General features: G+C 31.8%; 1 protein-coding gene across 1 annotated transcript; it reads right to left on the bottom strand.

The window, feature by feature from the left end:
• Positions 1 to 2,417: 2,417 nt before the first annotated feature.
• Positions 2,418 to 21,755, bottom strand: LOC138310551 (transcription factor Sp9-like). The gene is made up of 3 exons (XM_069251815.1): positions 21,628 to 21,755; positions 3,002 to 4,200; positions 2,418 to 2,970 (listed from the first exon to the last, which is right to left on the bottom strand). Exons 1-3 carry the CDS (start codon positions 21,646 to 21,648, stop codon positions 2,892 to 2,894), a joined length of 1,299 nt encoding a protein of 432 aa, XP_069107916.1. The 5' UTR covers positions 21,649 to 21,755; the 3' UTR covers positions 2,418 to 2,891.
• Positions 21,756 to 22,360: the final 605 nt, after the last annotated feature.

Raw genomic sequence — 22,360 nt, forward strand, 5'->3', positions numbered from 1 at the left:
ACAATTTTTTATAGATTGCAGTATGGGAAGTCTTTATACGATCCACCGTCGATGATGTTCTGCCTCAGGTCGGCGAACAAGTTTGATTGACGCTGTGAAATCATGTGAGGCTGATTTTGTCTTTCCGTGAGCTGACACTTCGTGTGGAAATTGATTTTGTGAGAAAACTAGAAGCAGTTAGATTGATTTTTGGTCTGCGTAAAACACACAAGTCACACTGAATCTTGGCAAGCCTCCATCTTACTGTAAAAACGACCCATAGCGAAAATAACATAATATTGTTTCTAACCCGATAGTCGTGAAAAACCTGTTTGTATTGAATTCGCCTAATCACGATTTGCCTATGCTATCATGGTTACAGACCGGGGAAAGGAACATATCCAGAAAGATTGGTCAATATACTCACAGAACAAGTTCAATCTCTGTTTGATCCAAGTCCATAGAGAATTTTTTTTAAAATTCTATTTTTTTATGATAAGTATTTTGACACAGAAAACTAATATTTGAAAAAGTAACTGGTTTAGATAATGTCGTAATTTTTACCTCTGAGAGCACAAAAGAAGATTCTGACATATCTTATATTGTACAGACTATGTGGGGTAAGGAACATATTCAGAAAAAGTGGTTAAAATAATCACAGAACAGGTTGAATCCCTATTTGGCCCAGCTATCTGCCAATAGGAGTTTTTTATGACGGTACGAATTTTGACAAGATTAATTAATTGGTGACACAAGAAATTGATATTTGACACAAGAAACTAATTTTGACACAAGAAATTGATATTTGACACAAGAAACTAATTTTGACATAAGAAATCAATATTTGACACAAGAAACTAATTTTGACACAAGAAAGTAATTTTGACATAAGAAACTAATATTTGACACTAGAAACTAATATTTGACACTGGAAACTAATTTTGGCGATTTCCTAATTTTCACCTCTGATTCTAATGAACAGTTTTTTGCTATGAAAGTTGATGATACCATGAACTGAGTTTTAAGACCATAAACTAAGTTTTGATTCTAAAAACTGAGTTATGACTCTAAAAACTGAGTTTTGACACAAGGCAACTGTTTTTAACGATGCATTAATTTTTACCTCTGAGAGCATTTAAGAAAATGATTACATATCATTTTAGTTTTCCTTTTAGTTCCCAGTTTCATATTTCATAATAGGAATCAATTTGACTAATTAAAAAATATGATTGGTCTCTGTATTTACTATTTGAAATGTTTTGTCAATTTATAAATATTACTTTTTAATAACTATGTAGATATTGCTATTAAATCGACGGTTCTCAGTGTAGTTTCATTTTCATATAAATATAATACCAACCACCTGGATATTATATGTCGTTAACATTTATTAGTTGTAAACTCACGACCATCCCCATGTGACTTAGATCAATATTACATCCATTGTTAATGACTCAAGGATAATTTTTATATCCATCTTTAGATAAAACTCCATGTCCTTTTCCACGAAATCTATCATTCCGTTATTATTATTTGCAATATACGTTACGTATGTACAAGTGTTTGTATGTATAGTTAGATTTGGAATATGTGTTTTGTAGACATAAAATTAACAAAAAAAGTGTTTTACGAAAAACAAAAAAAAAACTTTGTGAAAAGGTGTTGGCGCAAGCATGTGATCTTAAGACTATATTATGAGGAAGAGATCAGCTATCTGATGATGGTGGGAAATTATTATGCATATTTCAAAAGTTTTGTTTTACTTCAAAATCCGCCTTAAATGTTTTGAAGGTGCTTTATCTGTCTCCGCAGCTTTATTTCACATTTGATCAGTTACTTGTTTTGCATATTTTCTATTGTTTTCTTTTTTTATTTATTACCATTCGTCTAAAAGTTGTAAAGTTGCTTTTTATGTGACACAAAACGAATGTACTATATTTCATCTTATTTTCTATCAACTCTTCCATAGTTGTAAAGGTTCGTACTCGTTACTTGCAGTGTTGTCTCTTCACATAATACTTAAATGTATTACAATTTGTATCATGTTCAAATTTAATATGAACTTGCTAAGCCCGAAATATTGCAAGTTCATACGTATCTTCGAATTTTACCAGTACTCATGAAAAGGTTCATTGTTCAATTACATATGCCGTAATTTTCGCAATGACAATTCAAAAAAAGCTTTGAATTGTAATATGCTGTTCTGGACTCAAACATGTCCATATTTTGATAATTATGATATATATAATTTAATTGTTTGAGAACTTGATGTCATGTCTATCTATCAATAAATGCAGAATACACAATGAAATTAAAAGGCAAGTAGGTTACCAACATTTTGATTATTGATGTTTTATAATTCAATTGTTTCAGATTTGCAATGACACAATTTACAATATACACATTGAAATTTTAAAAAAAAATCAAGGACGTCTCTAAAATTCATTTCATATATTTGATTGTATAATTGTCTTTTTCGACATTTGTTTATCTAAACAAACATACAACGTAAGAAGTAATGGCTTGTACATTCTGTGAAGTGTTTATGAAGCATACGACGTGATTGTCTTTATGGTTTTAATAATTATTTCATTAAACCCTTTTTGTTGATGTTGAAGACAAGAGTAATAAATGACCAATAATTCTTACAATTTGACCTTGTATGGTTTTTTAAATATATCCATTTGATTTTATTTGTTGTTGTACAGTTTTGTTAGAATAATTGCGTTCCGTCTGATTTCAAATATTCGATGATAGTTATGATATATGATAAAATAACGAATGTGCATATATAAATTTATTCACAGATTAAAATGGTTAACTCCAAGCACATACATCCAATTCAGAATATCAAACAGTCACATTTGACATCAGAGGAGAAGACGAAATGTATATTTAGATTTCTATATTTGTTATTTCATCGCCACGTTCTTGATTTGTAAACCGTTCATTCCTGGATTATTAGACCCGGCCACCATAGCTTGCTTTGCCCCCCCACCCGGCCACCATAGCTTGCTTTGCTGCCTTGAGACTTGAAGCGTCTTTACTATTCTCGGAATCCGAACCACTTCCCGATTTTCCGTCAGCATGGGTTTTTGCATGTTTTGCTAAATGGTCACTGCGCATGAATCTTTTATTACATACCGGACAAGCAAATCTCTTTTCTCCGGTGTGCGTGCGCAAGTGGCGCTGTAACTCGTCCGAACGCGTAAAGCGTTTCCCACAGAAAAGCCAGTTACATACAAAAGGACGTTCGCCTGTGTGCCATCTTAAATGTGCTTTTAAATGGGAGGATTTCCCATAAACCTTTCCACATCCGGGAATATGACAACTATGAACGTTTTTCTTCCTAAGATGAGCACCGGCTGGTCCTAGTCTTTCAGCCTCTTGACAGTTAGGGCAATCGCAAGAGGGTCGACCACTGTAGCGTCTTGATGAACGTGATCCAGGGACACCAGATATAGCGGGACGTGACAGAAAGTTAGGTACTGATGACGCACCGATGTCGCTTTGTGTCGGTAACATGGATTTGTAAGAGTCTTGAAGAAGGTGTTGACCCGACGATAAGAAAGGTCCTGATCCTGAACTTAGAGCGTGATTCAGAGGATATTCCGAGCCGGAATAATTAGCAGATATCTGCGAGTGAAGCCCAGACGCAGTTCCCGTCATATCTGTAAGCCAGTTGGACGGATTCGAATGCATATCCCACCATGATGATGCGTGATTGACCGATGACGTCATTTCCGTTTTGATACCATGAGTATTGGTCCCAGCGACATTGAAGGGCCAGTTTTCGTACGGGTGAGCTGTTACACCTGGTACTCGTGAATACATAGAACTCAATGTAGAACCATTTAATCCACTCTCACAATGCATTTTATGTAATAATGATGACTGAGTATTTTCCGTTTGCGCATGCGTACTGGGCACAGGGTATAAAACGTCACTTCCGTATCCTGTACCCGTACATGTCGAGCTAGTCGTACCTCTTGCGTACGTGTATCCTGATGATGAACAGTTTGGAGAACTTGTCAAAGCTGACATCCTTTGAGAGTTCAATGTAATAGGACAAGGAGCACTCATGATGGGAGGAGAGCGTTTCCAGGGATGAAAACCTTTACCAACTGCGGCGTCCGCTAGAGGAGGGGGACTCTTGTCGTTGATTTTGTTACACTGCGCTGCTAGCATAGCCAATGGCGTACCCCCAAAAGGATGAGCGTCCTGGAAAAGACAAAAATACACTATTAGTAAAGGTTATTACAATTGGCAAGACTTTCCGCTGTCGCAAAGAGACACACAGCACGAACATATCGCAGCCTCCACAACTATAGTCATCCACGTATACACATACAGGAGACATACAGGAGTCGCCATGCTTAAATAGTTAAATGTTAATAGGGTGCATATAAACGAACCAATCAACCAACATTACCAGAAAACATGCATTGCATCTTTAAAAGCATCACATAGATTCGGACATACATATTAAAAAGAGTCCAGTTCGTAAAATTGAATCAAAAATAATAAAAATATTTTTTCTATTTTCTAGACAAATGTTTCATTTACGGTTTAAAAAAATAGTAAATTAATGTAAACATTTTGTCAGAAACCTTTTTATAAAACAGTAAGTTCTATAGTATATTTGAGATTTAATTGTATTATATAGTTGCTAATTTCCATAAATTTGAATAACTGTAGCATTGTTGTAATTTTTTTCTTAATTTGATAAAGGTATGTGAAAAGATTCGGTGAAGCATAAAATCATATTTAGTATTTAGTATGAAACAAACACAAATTAATTGTATTTGAATACGACAAAATACAACCAAGAAATGGCAACGCAATATATTATTCCAATGCATAGAAAAAATTACTTTAAAGCAAACAAACTTCTCTATGTGCATGTTTACAATTGGTTATGCTGAAGTGAACATGCAAAAAATAACAAATCTGATGAAAGGATACGAAAAGAATTGATTGAACTAAAGAAATACAAGTAAGAGAAATTTAAATCTCAAATCAAACAAAGAAAAAAAAAGAAAAGAAAAAACCTCGTTTAGTTGCTTTACTTAGGATTTATATCAGTCTTAAAGATGCTCCACCGCTGACAGGGTATAAACGATAACATTCATTTGAATAATGACTGATGTTTAATCATGTATAAATGTATATAATCCACACAAAAATACATAAAAACTAATTTAGTATGTTTTTGGTGCATATGCAATCAGTATTTCATTTCATATGGAGAATAGTACATTGGATTGTTTTCGGGACGCAATTAATTATTTGTATGTTTCCATCTTGAAGTATAATAAGAAGCTCAAACTTTTCAATGATGGTTATGGTGTTAAGTAAGTAACTGTTACAAAAGTACTTATTCGTATGCTCCTGTTTTTGATAGAAAAGATACACAGCTCGTCAACGGTGTGACATCTTTAAGTTTACCCAATTTAGTAGCTCACCCACATCTTTGATAGGTTTAAGCTTAATACATATTCATATAGTTTATCGACAGGTTTCTTCACATGAAAGTGAATATCCTGTTCCTTTATGGTTCATGGTAAATGGGCGTGGATAGAAGTGAAAGTTTTAGAATAAAAATCGAATCATTTTAGAAGAGAACGAGCTAATACTTCACTACCAGCAGATGTTGTTCATTAAGATATTGTTTCGTAAACATCCCAAGCTATCGGCTAATTCCACAATTGATCGTGATGCGTTTACAGCATTCTGTCTCAGTAATATTCTCAGTTATCAACTTATGGGGAGGTTCTGAATTAATTAGCTCAGAGTTCTAACGTTTTCTAATTTGTCGAATGGAGTTTTGTTGTTTTCTCTCCGTACAAATGTCTTCCGATATTTGGATCCTTTTATATGATTAGGTTTATATGAACGCCTTCTCCTATTATCTTACAATAAAATGGGTATACGTGTTCACGTCTTCAAACCTCAACTTTTCATTAGACAGAACCTGTCCGTGCATGCAAACTAGAACCAAACCCATCGAGGTGGTGGGGTTCCATTTAGTACAGATGCAATAACTGCCGGAAAAATTGTCTCATTTTGTAAAAAGCGGTAGCTATTAATTTGATTAGATTAAAAACAAAACCTTCTTCAATAGAAATCAGTTCTACACAAAGCCATCATGTTCCACGCTTGATGTCATTTTATTACAGTTAAAATTGAAACGCAATATTTTTGCTTTCAGATGGTCTCACTGGTTTCGCTTTCGTAATCAATTGAAGACAATATGTTGAACATGGCTTATAAACGTCCTTCATTTAATCAGTTTATTAAAATGCTTTTAATATAATTAAAAGGTCGTAAAAGGGCTTTACGTAGAAACCTCTTCAGTAAAGTGATACTACCATAATTGTATTAATTGAGATAAGGTAATAACGCCAAGAAATCTGTGAAGAAAAGAATATCTGAAATATCAAAATGCGAACATTGAAGCTTGCAAATGCGTTCAACAGTAGTTATATTCCTATTTTTCATTAACCTGCTATAACTATAGCAAAACTATAGGAGTATTAAGTAACTAAACTCATATATTTTTATATATATTTCTCGATTTTGTTAACGGTTTTAAATACCCAAATTTCTGATTATGAACAATAGATAAATAATCATCTCCCAGTCAAAAATGAAAACCGAAATATCCTATTTTAGTTTTAGCTCGACTTCATGACCGCCTATGATATGATATACTGTGCATGAAAATGTCAAAAAAATCTCAATGGGCAGACCTCATTGACAAGATTTTCCCGATAGTTCAGACGAACAAATATCCCTAATTAAGGTTTTGTATTAACTCCAGAGTATGTTAGCCCGGAATCTGACCGGAGAGGCGACTCTGGGCAAACTCCGTGAGTAATTCAAAGTGTTGTCATCAAGTGGTAACCCTATACCCGGGCACATATCGATAATGGGCAGGGTACTGCCGAGGTGTCGACCCCTTCCACCTATCCGGGAGGATTCCCATACCCATTACACCTGCGACTTATTTGCAAAACAACTCGAAAGAAAACTCTTCAAGAATATCGTTAAACATTTGTATAAAAATTGTAACTATATTATTTCTTGACACGACATTTAAATGTTACATTTGATAGTAATTATGTTAGAGTTATGTGGAGAATATATTCATATTTTACAAAATTGTTAATTGATTTGCTACTTGCATTCGAAAAAATTGAATGACCTTTGAAACTGTGTATATATACTCATATGAAACATACATTTAGGAGAAAAATGAAAAAGTCATACTTTGTAAAATATTTCATTGATTAGCTAATTGCATTCATAATAAGACCTTTAAAACCAAAACCATGCATATACTCATATCAAACATGAAAAGAACTAAAATTCAAAATAAAAAACAAATTAAGTAATAACAGCAAAATCGCTTTGTAGTATTGACATGATGAAACCCAGAATACACAGCCATTATGCAGTCTGTCAACTGAACAGGGAAGTAGAAAAATCCCCAGGATAACCTATACATACACTCCTGTTGCAATACTGTCTGCCTCCACTTCTATTTTAGGCCTCGTTAAATGCATTTTCTGTTTCGAATATCAAGTCATGAGGTATGTTGGCTACAGTTTTAGAGAATTCAGGAAGATTTTCTTCCTAAAACTCGATACTGGTTTAGCTGATGGTGATAAAATCCGAGGCGACTGTCTGTGTGGTTTCTTGAAATGGAAGCAAATTGACAATTCTGAATGAAATCTGTCGTCATACATTAATCGCAATTAGCGTTACTATAGCATCAAAGATCATCAGAATGTCAGCAAGGAGGCGAGCTCTTTTCAGGAAGTAAGATATATTGAATGACCTTTGAAACTGTGTATATATACTCATATGAAACATACATTTAGGAGAAAAATGAAAAAGTCATACTTTGTAAAATATTTCATTGATTAGCTAATTGCATTCATAATAAGACCTTTAAAACCATGCATATACTCATATCAAACATGAAAAGAACTAAAATTCAAAATAAAAAACAAATTAAGTAATAACAGCAAAATCGCTTTGTAGTATTGACATGATGAAACCCAGAATACACAGCCATTATGCAGTCTGTCAACTGAACAGGGAAGTAGAAAAATCCCCAGGATAACCTATACATACACTCCTGTTGCAATACTGTCTGCCTCCACTTCTATTTTAGGCCTCGTTAAATGCATTTTCTGTTTCGAATATCAAGTCATGAGGTATGTTGGCTACAGTTTTAGAGAATTCAGGAAGATTTTCTTCCTAAAACTCGATACTGGTTTAGCTGATGGTGATAAAATCCGAGGCGACTGTCTGTGTGGTTTCTTGAAATGGAAGCAAATTGACAATTCTGAATGAAATCTGTCGTCATACATTAATCGCAATTAGCGTTACTATAGCATCAAAGATCATCAGAATGTCAGCAAGGAGGCGAGCTCTTTTCAGGAAGTAAGATATAAGGAGTATTGCAGTTTCATTTTATTTTATAAAAATGATTTGTGTGAAAATATTTCTTAAAGTAATTCTGAAGAATTCTTATATAGGTGTTTTGTTTAGATTTAGATCAATAATTAAATGAAACATATATCTGCCATTATTGTGAATTTTATCAAATTAGGTCATGTATAGCAAACATCTCTTTGTAAGGTTAAATCATTAGAATGTTTTTAATCCACTTATTAAATTGATAATATTGAAACTATTACGACATTATTTTGTTTTGACACCAGTCATGGTTGACTCGGATACAAATTTTACCGGAGACAAATTTCATTTGTAGAATGAAGTGTTGATTTAGAACAACCCTCTTTCCGATGAATGCTTGAGAGTAGACCCAGGACGAGAGAGAATCATCGCTTGCTAAATATTTGAATAATTTCCTGTGGATTTTGCGGCATATATGTGAAATAATATCAAAGGTTTATTTGTTCAATCGTATGGCTGCTTATGTTAATATCATTTGACAAATATTTGTCTTTTATAGATTCACTTAATTAACAAATATACTTGCCTTTCAGCTACAATTCATCAGGAAGTCTTTTACATTTTATTTAAATGTTTCGCAATATTTAAACGATAACTACATATAAGGAGAATAAATAAAAAAAAAATCAAATTTTATCCTTAAACCAGAATATAACCAAATATGTATTAAAGCAAATATTAAATCATCATAAAATACAAGAGTTGGATCCTATATCTAAACAAATAAACTGTCATAGATTCGATACAGTTCTCTACTATGATCTGAGTTTGTTTTATATGCTTATTCTCTCAGGGTTATTTATATAATTTTATTATTCAAAGGATATTGATGTGGAGTTAACTATTCGAATGCATTTGACTGTAATGGATAATTTTCCTTTGGGATAGGCTTGGACATAATTTTGTTTTCCTGCATTCTTAAGCATTGTTAGTTATTGTTGAAAAATGCAAAAGGAAGCAGAATTCGTAACTACATGTTTTAAATGGTGCGGAAGATTCATATTATTAGAAACCTGAGTTCAAAGGAAAATAAAGCAAATCAAAGAAATTCAGCAACAGAAACACTCACAAAGGAATAGATTTTTTAAAAGGTTCAAATCTTTAGATGAAGTAATAATTTGCTAATGTGAAACATACAGTCGAGTAAGGGGGAAATCTCAGAATCGAAATGTAGGAATAAACATAACGAATATGTTGTATCCCTAACAATCTGGCCTTTGAGTTGAACTCAAGCGTCCAATTGAATTACTAACCCTCGGACGATCAAATGCACAACTGTTTCATTGGATCGCCGAGTTATGTTTGTGAATATTCGCATTTAAATGTTCGTTACAGTTCCCGGTATTGTCGATTTCAAGTTAACAACATATGGATTGGAATAACATTGGTGTTGATTTTGCGGTAGGTTCTTGTATATAGGCCCGAGACGAGAGAGAATTATTTCAATCAGTTATTTGTTGAATGTTTGAATAATTTAAAGATTTTTTTTAATTTTTGTAATCAATGATGTAACTTGTATGAATAAATAGAATATTTGTGAATAAATATTCAAGATCATATGCATCTAAAAGTATTGCCCATTTCGTTACATTTATTTGATAGATTGGTCTGATGAAGAAACTAAAAATAAATAGAAAAAAAATTAAAATGCTTTTGCATTTTTATGATGTCATAATGTAATCAAAACAGAAGTCAACAGAATTAATGTTGCAGGAGCATAAAGAAAAAATGTCAACAAATTCAGAAGCTTTTTTTTTTAAGTCAATGAAAAAAGGATAACGTAATAAAGAGGGAGATAGAAAGAGTATGAGTTATCACAGTTGAGATGATGTTGATTCTCGTTTTGATGACAATTCTCGAATTATTTCGATTTGCGAAGCTAATAAATTGTTGCCAACAGGAAAAACGTTGACACTAATTCTAAGATATCTTTATAAAATAGCAGACTGTGCTTGCAAAAGGTAATTAAATATAAATTTGACTATAAATTCTCAAGGCACATTGAAATCGTAGAAACGCTTTATTGCCTTCATGATGCAACGTTTTTTTCTAAAATAACAAGTCAACTTGTTAGAAAACAAGTCAACTTATTACCGGAAAGATCCCCAATGTACAAACATTTCTGGATCTCTAATCGTGAAAAAGTAATAATGTTATCCCTTGATTTAGGCGCTAAATTTTGCTAACAAACGAAATAAATTAAAATGTTATCCACATTCAGGATAACAAGCCTTTTACAACATGCAGTAACCAACGCACTTTTATGCTATATATTCAAATTCTGGAAGAAGTCTTTCCTGAATAGCAGAGTATACCCTGTAATTACCAGGGTACGTATGAATATGCGACATTGTAAGCAGGGTACATCTTAGATGGGAGATAACTTTGACCTTCTACAGCTGCACAATTACCTCCCCTAATTTGCTCCTTGTTTATGACATAAAGAACACGGTTGTATCTGTTGACATTCTTTGTTGATTGTGTAACTTGTACAGTTCTGTAAATGGGTAGATTGCTTTACCAGAACGTGATTCACACATTCCACACGTATTTGGCATCTCTAAACAGATATCATATTGATACATTACGCCGAGCCTAAAATATACCATACGCTACTTGTATTACTCAAAAACATAACAAAACACATATACAATATCGCTCACCAGATATCAGATTAATACGTTATGCCGACCCTAATATGTACCATACACTACTATTATAACTTAATTAAAAAGTTTAAAACAACATAGATATTTGATTTCAGACTCAATTCCTTAAATTGAGCAATAGTAAAATAAACACATAAATGTGCATACTTTTCAGTTTCTCTTGTTTGTAAGCAAAAATTATTTTTTTCTAAACAAGATTCATTTATTTAATATTAAGATCCTGTTTTTATTCCTCTAAACTTAACTTTAACATTTGAATTTTAAGTATGTTGTCCTTGCTACTGCATAAGACTTATTTTATATCCTCACATTATAGGCCAAATTAAAGCATCATTTCAACTTATTTGCGCTTCATGAAAAACATTCTTCTGAACACCTGATTTCATATTACAAGTAGTGCTAAAATGCAACTGTAAATATTCCTTATTTTCTTGAAGTTTTGAGCAGTGAAAAAACGTCTTTCCGAAAGCATGATTTTGGCGACATGTTTCATGTTAAAATACTAAGAGCTTACAATCCAAAAACAAAACAAAAACAAAAAACAAAAATCAAAAACAGAAAACAAATTATATTCATAGGTTAGAGTTTAGACCTCTATTGTAATTCTACTGGAATTTGAAGGCATATACAATCACTTGTGAATGAGACGACTGCAACTTAGTAAAAAAGGCTTATATTACTAAAACGCTTAGTCAGAAATCTGTTGATATCTTAATGTTTTTGTTATGTTGATCTTATAGCCTTATATTAACCTTTGTTTGCAGTAAATTTGATAAAAACACCTAGGATGAGTTTTATGTTTTTCTTAAATCAAAAAGGATGGGCTCCGAAATTAAGTCTCAAATTTCTTCAACAACATTATAGTTAAAAGCTCTAAATACAAAATACCTCGCTAGATCTCCTCGTTTATGAATTTTATAATAGTCTAAAAGATTTTAGGACAAAACAATGAAAAAAAATGAATAAATGAAACTAATCATGTTAATTATCAACAACGGTTGTGCCTATATTTTTTTCTATATAGAAATGACATGTGCGGATCGTGAAAGTGCAATAATTTCTTTCATCCTTTTCAGCTTTAATAAGGGGGAATGACTAGTTGATTTGTATCGTTTGACAGACAGTTATCCCAGTATCTTCCTAGGAGTACTATGTGGACGACATTTTGTCGACTTGTGGGGCATTTTCCTTAATCCTATGTGACGCACCATTAGGTATATTTCAATGCCTGATCTGAAAAGTTCTTCAACCGGAGTATTAATATTAATAATAACTCCTCAGTTTGATTCCATCTGATTCACACCTCATCTTTAAAGTGGCGAATTGAACATGTCAGTGGCTCCATTGTATAGACGTGGCGCCTTTCGACTTACTCATGCTGAGATCAACCAAGAATTCTACTGTGTTAACATGCTTCATTTGAATGTCGGACATTTTCAACTTTAAACCAGAGCAATTGTGATTTTAAATATCTGCATGGCTCACCACTATGAAAATTACTAGATTCTTTCATATGATACAAATTAGCTGTATGAAGCACTATAGCTAATAATTTGTAACGAGGCCTTCTTACACGTGCGGGAATTCAATGTGGTCCGCTTCACAAAGGCTCTGTGAAAAAGAATGGCATTTCTACCCCACAACGTAAAGCTTCCACTGTATGCAATAGAGGTGTAATTTATTTCTCCCAATAAGCCTGGATTTAGAAATTCTTGCATTGTTCAGTCTCGCTGGATCTGTCAATTTACATCTGTTCCGTTAAAGAAAAATGACCTAATTTCTCTTTATTGAATCGAAAATAATCACATAAAGATGAAATTGATTAGTTTGTCTTGTTTTCGGATCAGTTGTACTAAGCCAATTATCTACGTTAGTTCGGTAATTGTGGAACATAGAAACAGATTCATCAAAACGAACAATAGACGATTAATTACACTAATTTTCTATTTTCATTGACTTGTTTGAGGTGGCATCTGAGTTCATAACTGATACCGATTCTATTAATATCGATTAATGAATGAAACGTCATAATTATAGCAGGCACGTTGGTTATTTCCTATATTATGTAACTGTGATCGACAATTGCACCCCGACACGGAGTGTGGTTTTTGTGATCTAATTAATTTGATACATACATACATCTTTTTAAATAAATCTGTTTTTTGAAAGAATATTTTATGATGTTTTTTTCGAGTAGAAAAAAATTTGTCATACAGCATATTTTTCTATACTTTTCTCTTTGATCATGGTTTTTAAACAAATTTTTCCGGTTGATAGATATATTGCTTATTAGTTTTTATTTAATTATTTTCTTCATACCTTTTATAAGCAAACGTTTTCGTATACTCTTGACAATATTTTGACAATAAAATATAGAGAAACGGATTTCAAATATTTTATGTTTCAGCTACAAGTATTTGTAGAAAAACCCCGCGTCGACGATAAAATCAGGACAAATGGTGTTGACAAGGTCTACATTTTGTGTATGACAAAAGGCATTTCGGTGCAATTGTACTTAGTTTTCTTTTACAGTCATAAACTAACACTACCCATTTTGAAAATGACGTGGTTTGTGCATTATAATTTACAATCTGATTATATTTTATAAACAGGATTATTTTTTCTTTTTAGAAATTTAAAAAACGACCTTATGTAAAATAATAGAGTTAGCTTTTGATAAAAATAATTTTCCAAATATTTCTAATCACTCATTCATAAGATAATGTCCATTTTAGTCTTACAAGCTTCAATCGTGTGTAGCCATGATGGTTTCAAAAATTGATTTGTTAGAACTCAATTCAAATTCAGAAAAAGAAAAAATAGAAGGTCTTTTGTTAATCTTATGTTTGATCCTTAATAAAACCATGGTTATATCTCCATTTTCTTGTAATAAAAACTAAACATGGCCTCTTATATCCGTATCCATTCTCATGAAAGAAAAGCTTTAGTTCTGTGATGATTTTTATGGTCCTTTAAACTGTTCTACATTAGAATTCAGAATTGGATACTACAGTCACAAAATCACATAGTTACTCATATTAGGAAAATAAACTTTTCAAGTTAAACCGATCACTCAATTTTGATAAAAAGCATTGAACTTAAGCACCCTTGCTTTGCCTGTAATCTTTGGCCAATTTTTCAGGCCCGGTTACCTCCGACGATACGCCGGATGATTCCTGGGGAAGTTTAGCTACACTTGTTTTCGGGTTTCCTCCTGTCCGCCGTTTGATCATTGACCTGGAGTAGAATAGTCACGGCATACGTACACAGGTAAACAACTACACAGGTAAATTGCTATATACCATTTCTCGCACCTGTCCGAGCGCATGATACGCTACTTTGTGCTTTTCTGAAACCTAATTATCTAATCTCCACTAAGGAAGAAAAAGGCTGAACCCGTAAAAACCTAATTGAATATCATATTATAAAGATATATACGGAACCTGTTTTGAATAAGTCGCCTTCGTGAATAGCATAATCAGGTAAACTTCAAACGGATTAAATCATAATAATATACAGGTGTTAACTGCATGATGTCGAATTCATATCACATTTATTCCTTATATGGTTATTCAGTGGCAAAGCATTGGTAATAAATCTTATCTCAAGGCGTGTTAACTATTATGACAAGATGTAAAAGTATATGATGTTTGTTCAGTAATGTTATCATATTATTACATTAATACGTAATTTAACACTTATATTATTAGGTTTAAGCGATATATGGTTGTATGAAGTGCAAAATATAAACTAAGGTGTATTTAATCACCATACTGTGATAATGAAAATTTAATAAGTTCATACATTGATAAACGCAGTAAGATCCACTCCCAAATCATATAAATGTTTCCAATTGTCCATAACTGCTTAAAAGAAACAGCGCTTAATACTTGTAATGTCAGAGTTCGGCCATTTTTTCTATATGAGCACTGTACCTTTCTTATGAAACCACGAGTTGGAGCATTGGGAATTTTTTTCGCTAATTCAGACCTTGGCAAATGTTTTATTTTGGTTGAATGCGATTTGGAATACAACAAAGAAAGTTATATAGAAAATAAAAATATATAAAAAAAATAACAATTAAGTTGTATATTCACAAGAAGCATATGATTTATATATGTAGAACGTTGAATCTTTAAAATGATTTCTAAGAAAAGACTACATAAATACACATAATTTCCACAGAATTTTACCTTACACACACAAGGCTTCACGCTGATGAAGTAGAATAATATTTGCAATTTGAAAGATCAAAACAAAGAGTGTTTAGAACATCTTTCTCCTCACTCTGTTCTGAACGATGATATAATTCTTAGGAGAGACTAATTGTTTAAAAACAAACCATGTTTTATTTTCTTTTGTAGTATTTCCAACATAGAGTGATGTAAATTTTATAATTCCAAATCGTGTTATGCTTGACGGACACAATATGAAATGGATTTTGTTGATAAACAATTGCTTACTAATTCATCATTCTCTTTGAAATCTGTTACGTAAACCAGATTCAAAAATTAAAAAAACACAAAAAAACATTAAATTAAAATACTGTATTTGTATTTGATATTTTATGACAAAAACCAAATAAATACTCAAATTGATTTTAAAATATACTTATTTCTAGGGGTGCATGTATGTATGCATTGAAAGTGTCTTTAAAAATACATTAAAATACATTGAGAGACATGATTCAAATCGAAAAGAAAATATTTATCAAATCAAATACAAAGTAGTACATGTTTGTATTGCTGGGTTTTTTTTTTAATAATTCCCAATTTGTGTTTATTAAATTAATCTATTTTAAACCAGTGACATATATTGACAGATTCTGTGCTGATATTTTTGCGATAATCTCTTTTCAATTTAACCTTTCCGATGGCAGTATGAACACACAATCACAGCAGGAAACACCATCCGTTAACGAAACGCAATAGAATGTCGTCGAGTCGAGAAATTGGTTGACCGATATTTAATTAAGTAGGGAAATGATGAACAAGCGCGAGCGAGGTTTGACAGATGTTCTGTTTAGGACAAGCCGACATTCGTGTAAACTATTTATATAAAAATGTTATTAGGGATCTCAATCCCAATCACAAAGTGTTAATATCGCCACGAAAAGCGAGTGATACAATTAATTTAGGAAAGACAAATCCACTTAAGGATACTTCATTTACTGGCAAATGAGTGCAGAGTATTTTACAAGTATCCCCCTGTTGGGTCACGCTAATGTTCACAACGCCTGAACCACTGCTGGATCTCCATGCTGCCAACTTGAAGCCTGATGATGATATTGGGAAGCGCGTACTTAATTTGCCTGATACCTAGCAAGATAGCCCTTAAGACTGTCAGTTGGTAGTTTTATTAGGAGATTAAGAAGGCAATAAAGAACAACAAAAAAGCCCGGCCAATCCGTAAATGGTTCCAATGGAGAGGATACAAACATCTTTAACGGATGAGTTATGAGTGAAAACGGTAACTTTGTACCTGATTTATAGACTAAGCGCAGCAGTTAAAAGTGCAGTTAGATCTGTTTATCAGATTTGGATAAGAATGTAGAACAGAAGCAAACATGAACATCTAATGTCAAATTTATAACATTTTCATTGCTATAACGCCTAGGCAGGAGCCTATCAAATTCACGGTATTACATAAGATAAGATTAGACACGTAATGGACTAGCATCCGTCCGATAAGGGAGTTTGAAATAATTGTGATAGAGTTTTTGAAAGCAGGACTCTACGATTCCTATTTGATTTTTTTAATTTATTTCGATTAATTTCAATAATTAAATTATTGGTTTGTCGATTAGAAACAAATAATATATTTCATGAAAATGACTCAACAGTTTTTATTGGATTTTTAATTGATTTCGATTATTTTCAAGACTTATGTCATCTGTTTGTTTTCATGTAGCTATATTGATTAGATAAGAATGTAGTTTAACGTTCGAAAATACCCCACGTTTGTCAGCGAGTTTTTATATCCACTTACGTCTTTCAGTAACAATGCACAATCCACCATCCCGATATATTGATCATTTATTCAATGAAAACTTATTGAATTATAAAATGTATAACCGATATAATTGCCTGACAAATCTTTTTAACTTGTGCTGAGTCATATTATATTGTAAAGATATGAATACAATACTGTTTAAACACATTTATACAAAGGGATAAAACCGTGTCTTAATAAAACTGTGAATTCTTACTATGAAAGTCGAACCAAGAAACAGTATTTCTACATATGTTATTCATTTCACATAGACATATGTAATACATACTATGAAATTATCAGTATTTGCCCTTCATCTGAGCATGCTACAGACCAAACTTCAGGTCTCTAGGCCTCTTAGTTATCAAATTTAATAACTGTAATAAATTTGATATGCAATATTCTAAGCAACGTTATTTCCAGATAGCTATATTCGAATCGTTCAAACTCTATACAATTATAATATTACATCTGTATAGGTTGTTACATATAAAGATTTGCAGATTTAGGAATGTGTTAAAATTGGTTGAGTAATATTAAACAAAAATATATTACAAGGAAATCAAAGTAAAGTTGTTTGGATGAAAAGTAAACGTTTCAAGATATACGTATAACATCACAAGTTATATTCAGGGATAATAACAAATCTTTTTGTCTGTCATTTCTCTTTAGATTAATATCATTACGTTTATATTTAGTATTCTACTATGTATTACCATTATAATTTTATTATCCATATTTTTTATTATCCATATTTTAAGATGAAGTCTAATGTTGTACAAGACGAAAATATATTTTAGTCACATGTATGCAGAATTAAATTAAACATGGAATCAGAACCTTTTGTAAGCTGCAGACCGGATTAATAATCGTGTAGCGCCATTTGGATTATCATGGTTATATAAATGCTATTTTATATGTTCATAACAGTTTCTGGGTTTCTAAAAAAAGTATGATGTGAAGATCTGATTGTATATTCTATATATGTACAATACCAGAGGCTATCATAACACCTCAATTACTTTCTATTTTTACTGGCAGCTTCTGAACAGGATGTAATCAGTTTATAGGAGCTGGATCACTCGGTGTCTTTATAACGTTTGACTTTGATGTCTTTTATGAGTACATGCATGTTAAGAATCATTAGGACGCAGATCTTTGTACATTGTAAAACTATGTCGTAAAACCATTTACATTAATTTGTACGGATTATTTATACATAATACAAATATATGGTTATGGGGGGATATGATATAGCATATTTGTTCCTATTTAGAAAAGAAGAGTATACAACTTATTCAATTAGAAAAAGAAACACACTGGAAGATGCATAATTATCTACTAAGCTGTAAACAATATTTCGATAATTATTTTCACATTTAAAATCTTTAGATATTATGGACAAATGATCACGATATGGATGTAATTATAAGCGAAACTGAATTTGTAGATATAGTGTTGTATTAATGTTTTTGATGTATTTACTTTGTTCTTGGTTAGATAAATAATATGTATGAAAATTAATTTAAAAATGGGCTAACTAAGGGTAATTTTTTGTACTTTGTGTTAATTTCAGACGGAAATGAGCCACGATTAATAGGTTTTTGATTGTAAGATGTTATATATTACATGTTACAATTTATTTGTTTTTGAAAGATGAACAGTTGGCCTTTCAAAGTCATACAAAACAAATAAGAATTTTCAATAATTGTAATTTTTTCATAGAAAAAGTTCTATATTTGTATATCAGACCAATATCTAAATAATATTTATGCATATATTTTTAAGTCACAGATGAAATGAATTTTTCGCTGAGCAATTTAAACTTGAATATCCTATTTGATGATGCGAAGCCTTGATAAGGTTTCACACCACAGTTGCCCGAACGGATTACATAATATGTATATATTGCTTGGATTTTATTAGTCTTTTTTCAAATATCAAAAACCATTTTCACTTGATAATTTGTGTAAGATTTCTATCTTACTTTAGATATTTCCTAGGGATGCTAATGCTTTCTTAAATAAAGATCTTTCATAATAATATTTATACATTTGTCACAATTTTGTTTTATATTGTTGATAAAAAGAAGAATGATATTTATTATGAAGATATATGTATACACCAATACACATTTTAGATTCAGTTTGTATTATTTCCCGAGGTCATGCTTTCATGTTGTTGTAATATACACGTAAACAATTAAAGCGAGTTCCTGGTTGAATTTCGCAGTGGTTCCTAATTAGGCGGAACTAATGTTTGATTGACTTTAAACGGCTAGACATTGATATATGATATTGTTGAGGAGCAGTCATGATTTATTTCATTCTAAGAACACTCACTTTTTTCCGTTCGCATTTATAATTTTTTAAATTGAAAAAACTCCGAAATCAGAAACAAAACACATTTAATCCAAATTAAATAATAAAATTTAAAATCAAAATAAATTTTGCGTAGGTTATTCACACACATGGTATCAATATTGAATATTTCCCACATCTTGACTTAATTAAATGTCAATGGTCTACTGTATAAATACGGTTAGAATTTTTAAAAACTTGTCCGTGTATAATGTGGTAAGCGGACATGAGTAAATTTGAGGTACTTTATTGCATATTTAAGCTGTGATATTTTGCAATATCATCCATGTTATTAGACATTCAGCAAATGTCGCTAACTTTCGACACATTACTCTTAATCCACTCAAAGATGTGAGGTTCCGGTTTAGGCCACTGGACGAATGCTACATATTTTCTAGTCAAAATCACTCTTGGAGCATACAAATTTAATACAACGCATTCTCCTTATTGATATTTGTCATCTGGCGTGAAATATCAACACGATTTAATACACCATGTGAGTAAGCCCGTAATGTGTGGTGTACATTTCAAACGGAGACCGGCCAAGAGGGATTTAGATTTCAATATCCTATTGGAATGGATAAATAAGAATTCCAGAATTATGTTCACAAACATTCTTATCTTTATAAGATACACTACCAACTACTGGTCTTTATAAGGAGACACACATCCACGCTGAATAATATTGCAAGGCTTATACCTCTTCTTTAAACTTCTAATATACAAAATTTTATTAAAATCAAAATATTAAACTTCTATAATTGTATCGCTGTTTTGCAATTAATTTATTTATAACAGAAGTAGTACCTTGTACATATATATATGTTATCATATACCTATTATATTATACTTCGTTGTATTATATTTTACTCTATATTTATTTCATTACATTGTATTGTATAGTGTCATATGTGTTTTATGTGACGTTGTATTGTATTTTATTTTGTATGTATGTATTATACTACACGTATTACATTTTATTATATATGTATCAAATATGTATTATATGAAATTGCATTGTATTTTATAATATATATGTATTAATATTATATTGTATTACATTTTATCATTTAAGTATTTTATTACATTGCACTATATTTTATTATATATGTATTATATTACACTGTAATATATTTTGTTATACATTTATTATATTTTTGCACGACATATAACCGACCTTGATCAGATAATCGCACTCTGACATGATAATCTTAATCCTTAATATCTTCCCTTGGCAATGATAACAAAAGCTGTGATATTTTAGCCGTAATTCAGTCGATATCAATGAATAAAGAGTTATTATTAATTGATGAAATACCTGAGATTATAAAGATATATTAAACCATTTGCTTCCTGTCGATAATGAAGTGCTGATTCAAACTAATGAATCGTCTTTATTGAATATCTAGACCATCAGATGAAAAGTTGTTTTTATAAAACAAATATTTCCAAATCAACACGAAGCAATTGGTATCTGTTAATATATCCCCTAATTAAAATGCATCGACAGATAAAATCTAATTTGTATATTGATTTTGTAATGATAAAATTATTCGCCCAAATTTATACTAAATGTCCTGGATTTAGCACGCATTCTTCAACACTTTTACTTTACTTCCATGAATAATACCATTATAACGCACCCTCTGTCGCTGGAAATATATCAATAACTTTATCTGCTATCTGCTGGATGACATTTCCGCATCCCGCATTTCAATAAAACGATCAGCAATTGCCATGTATAATAAACATTTACAAATAATGCTAAGCGGACATATTGTAAAAAAAAATGCAAAAAAAAGGGTGAACTATTTTTGGTAATTTGAATATTGCAGAAAGGAGGAAAATAGTGAAATGATAATGTAATGCAAATTGATTATGATGATATGGAATACAAAAGAAAATATATATGTATGAATAATATTATCTGATAATAAGAGATGGACTTACAGAAAAAAGTATTTCATTGAAAAGAATGGATATTGATTATTACAATAAGTAATACTTTAGAAAATGGATAGATTGGTATGAAAGTATCTTATAAGATGCAGAAAACACTGATGGAGTTTCAGAGAGAGTTGATCATATTAAGGAAAGGATTAAATATTGAAGTAATAAGTATGATGTAACTTACTTACCCCGAGGAGAGTCGCAGTCATACTAAAGTGGATCCCACTAATAAATACTTTGTCGGACTCGCTACAAACGGCCTACTCGCTACAAACATTTATCAGTTTAGTTGTACATTATACGTGTGTAGAGCTGTGGCGAGAGTGTTTACAATATTAAGTAAGCTCGCACCTTTGAGAGACTATCTTGAAGCAGACGACAGCTCTTTGTATCAACCAATCAGATCTCTCGATGACCCCGCTGTTCGAGTACGTTGACGGCTCGTCTGACGTTCGGAACACCCCTTTGTTTAGCACTGTCCCACCCACTTTTAAACATGAGTTGCTGTTAAATTGTTTTGATTTCTAAAGAATTGCGTGTTCCGAACATTAACTAAATACCTATAATTACCTAGGCTTAATAGCGGAAGACACCAGGCTATAACACTGAGCGAATCGTCTGATGACGGAATGGTATGTGGATTAACGGAGAGGTCGTTAAAACTTCTCCCGGAATATAACCAAGTTTGGTGAAAGTGAACACGAGGGTGGAAATGTCTTAATTCCCAAATATCATACACTCGTTATGATATCTGAGTCATTTAGCGGTCCTTTTAAAAAGGGATTATCCGGTAAATGCTTTTAGCCGACTCTAAATTTATTTAGTGCCTGCGTAATATTGCAACATAGTGATGTGATGTATTAATATTTTCAAAATGATTTATCAGTATATATTTCCACATTTTATTAATAAAATAATACT

This window comes from Argopecten irradians, chromosome 16 (genome assembly GCF_041381155.1).
Source record: "Argopecten irradians isolate NY chromosome 16, Ai_NY, whole genome shotgun sequence".
NCBI classification, from domain to species: Eukaryota; Metazoa; Mollusca; class Bivalvia; order Pectinida; family Pectinidae; genus Argopecten; species Argopecten irradians.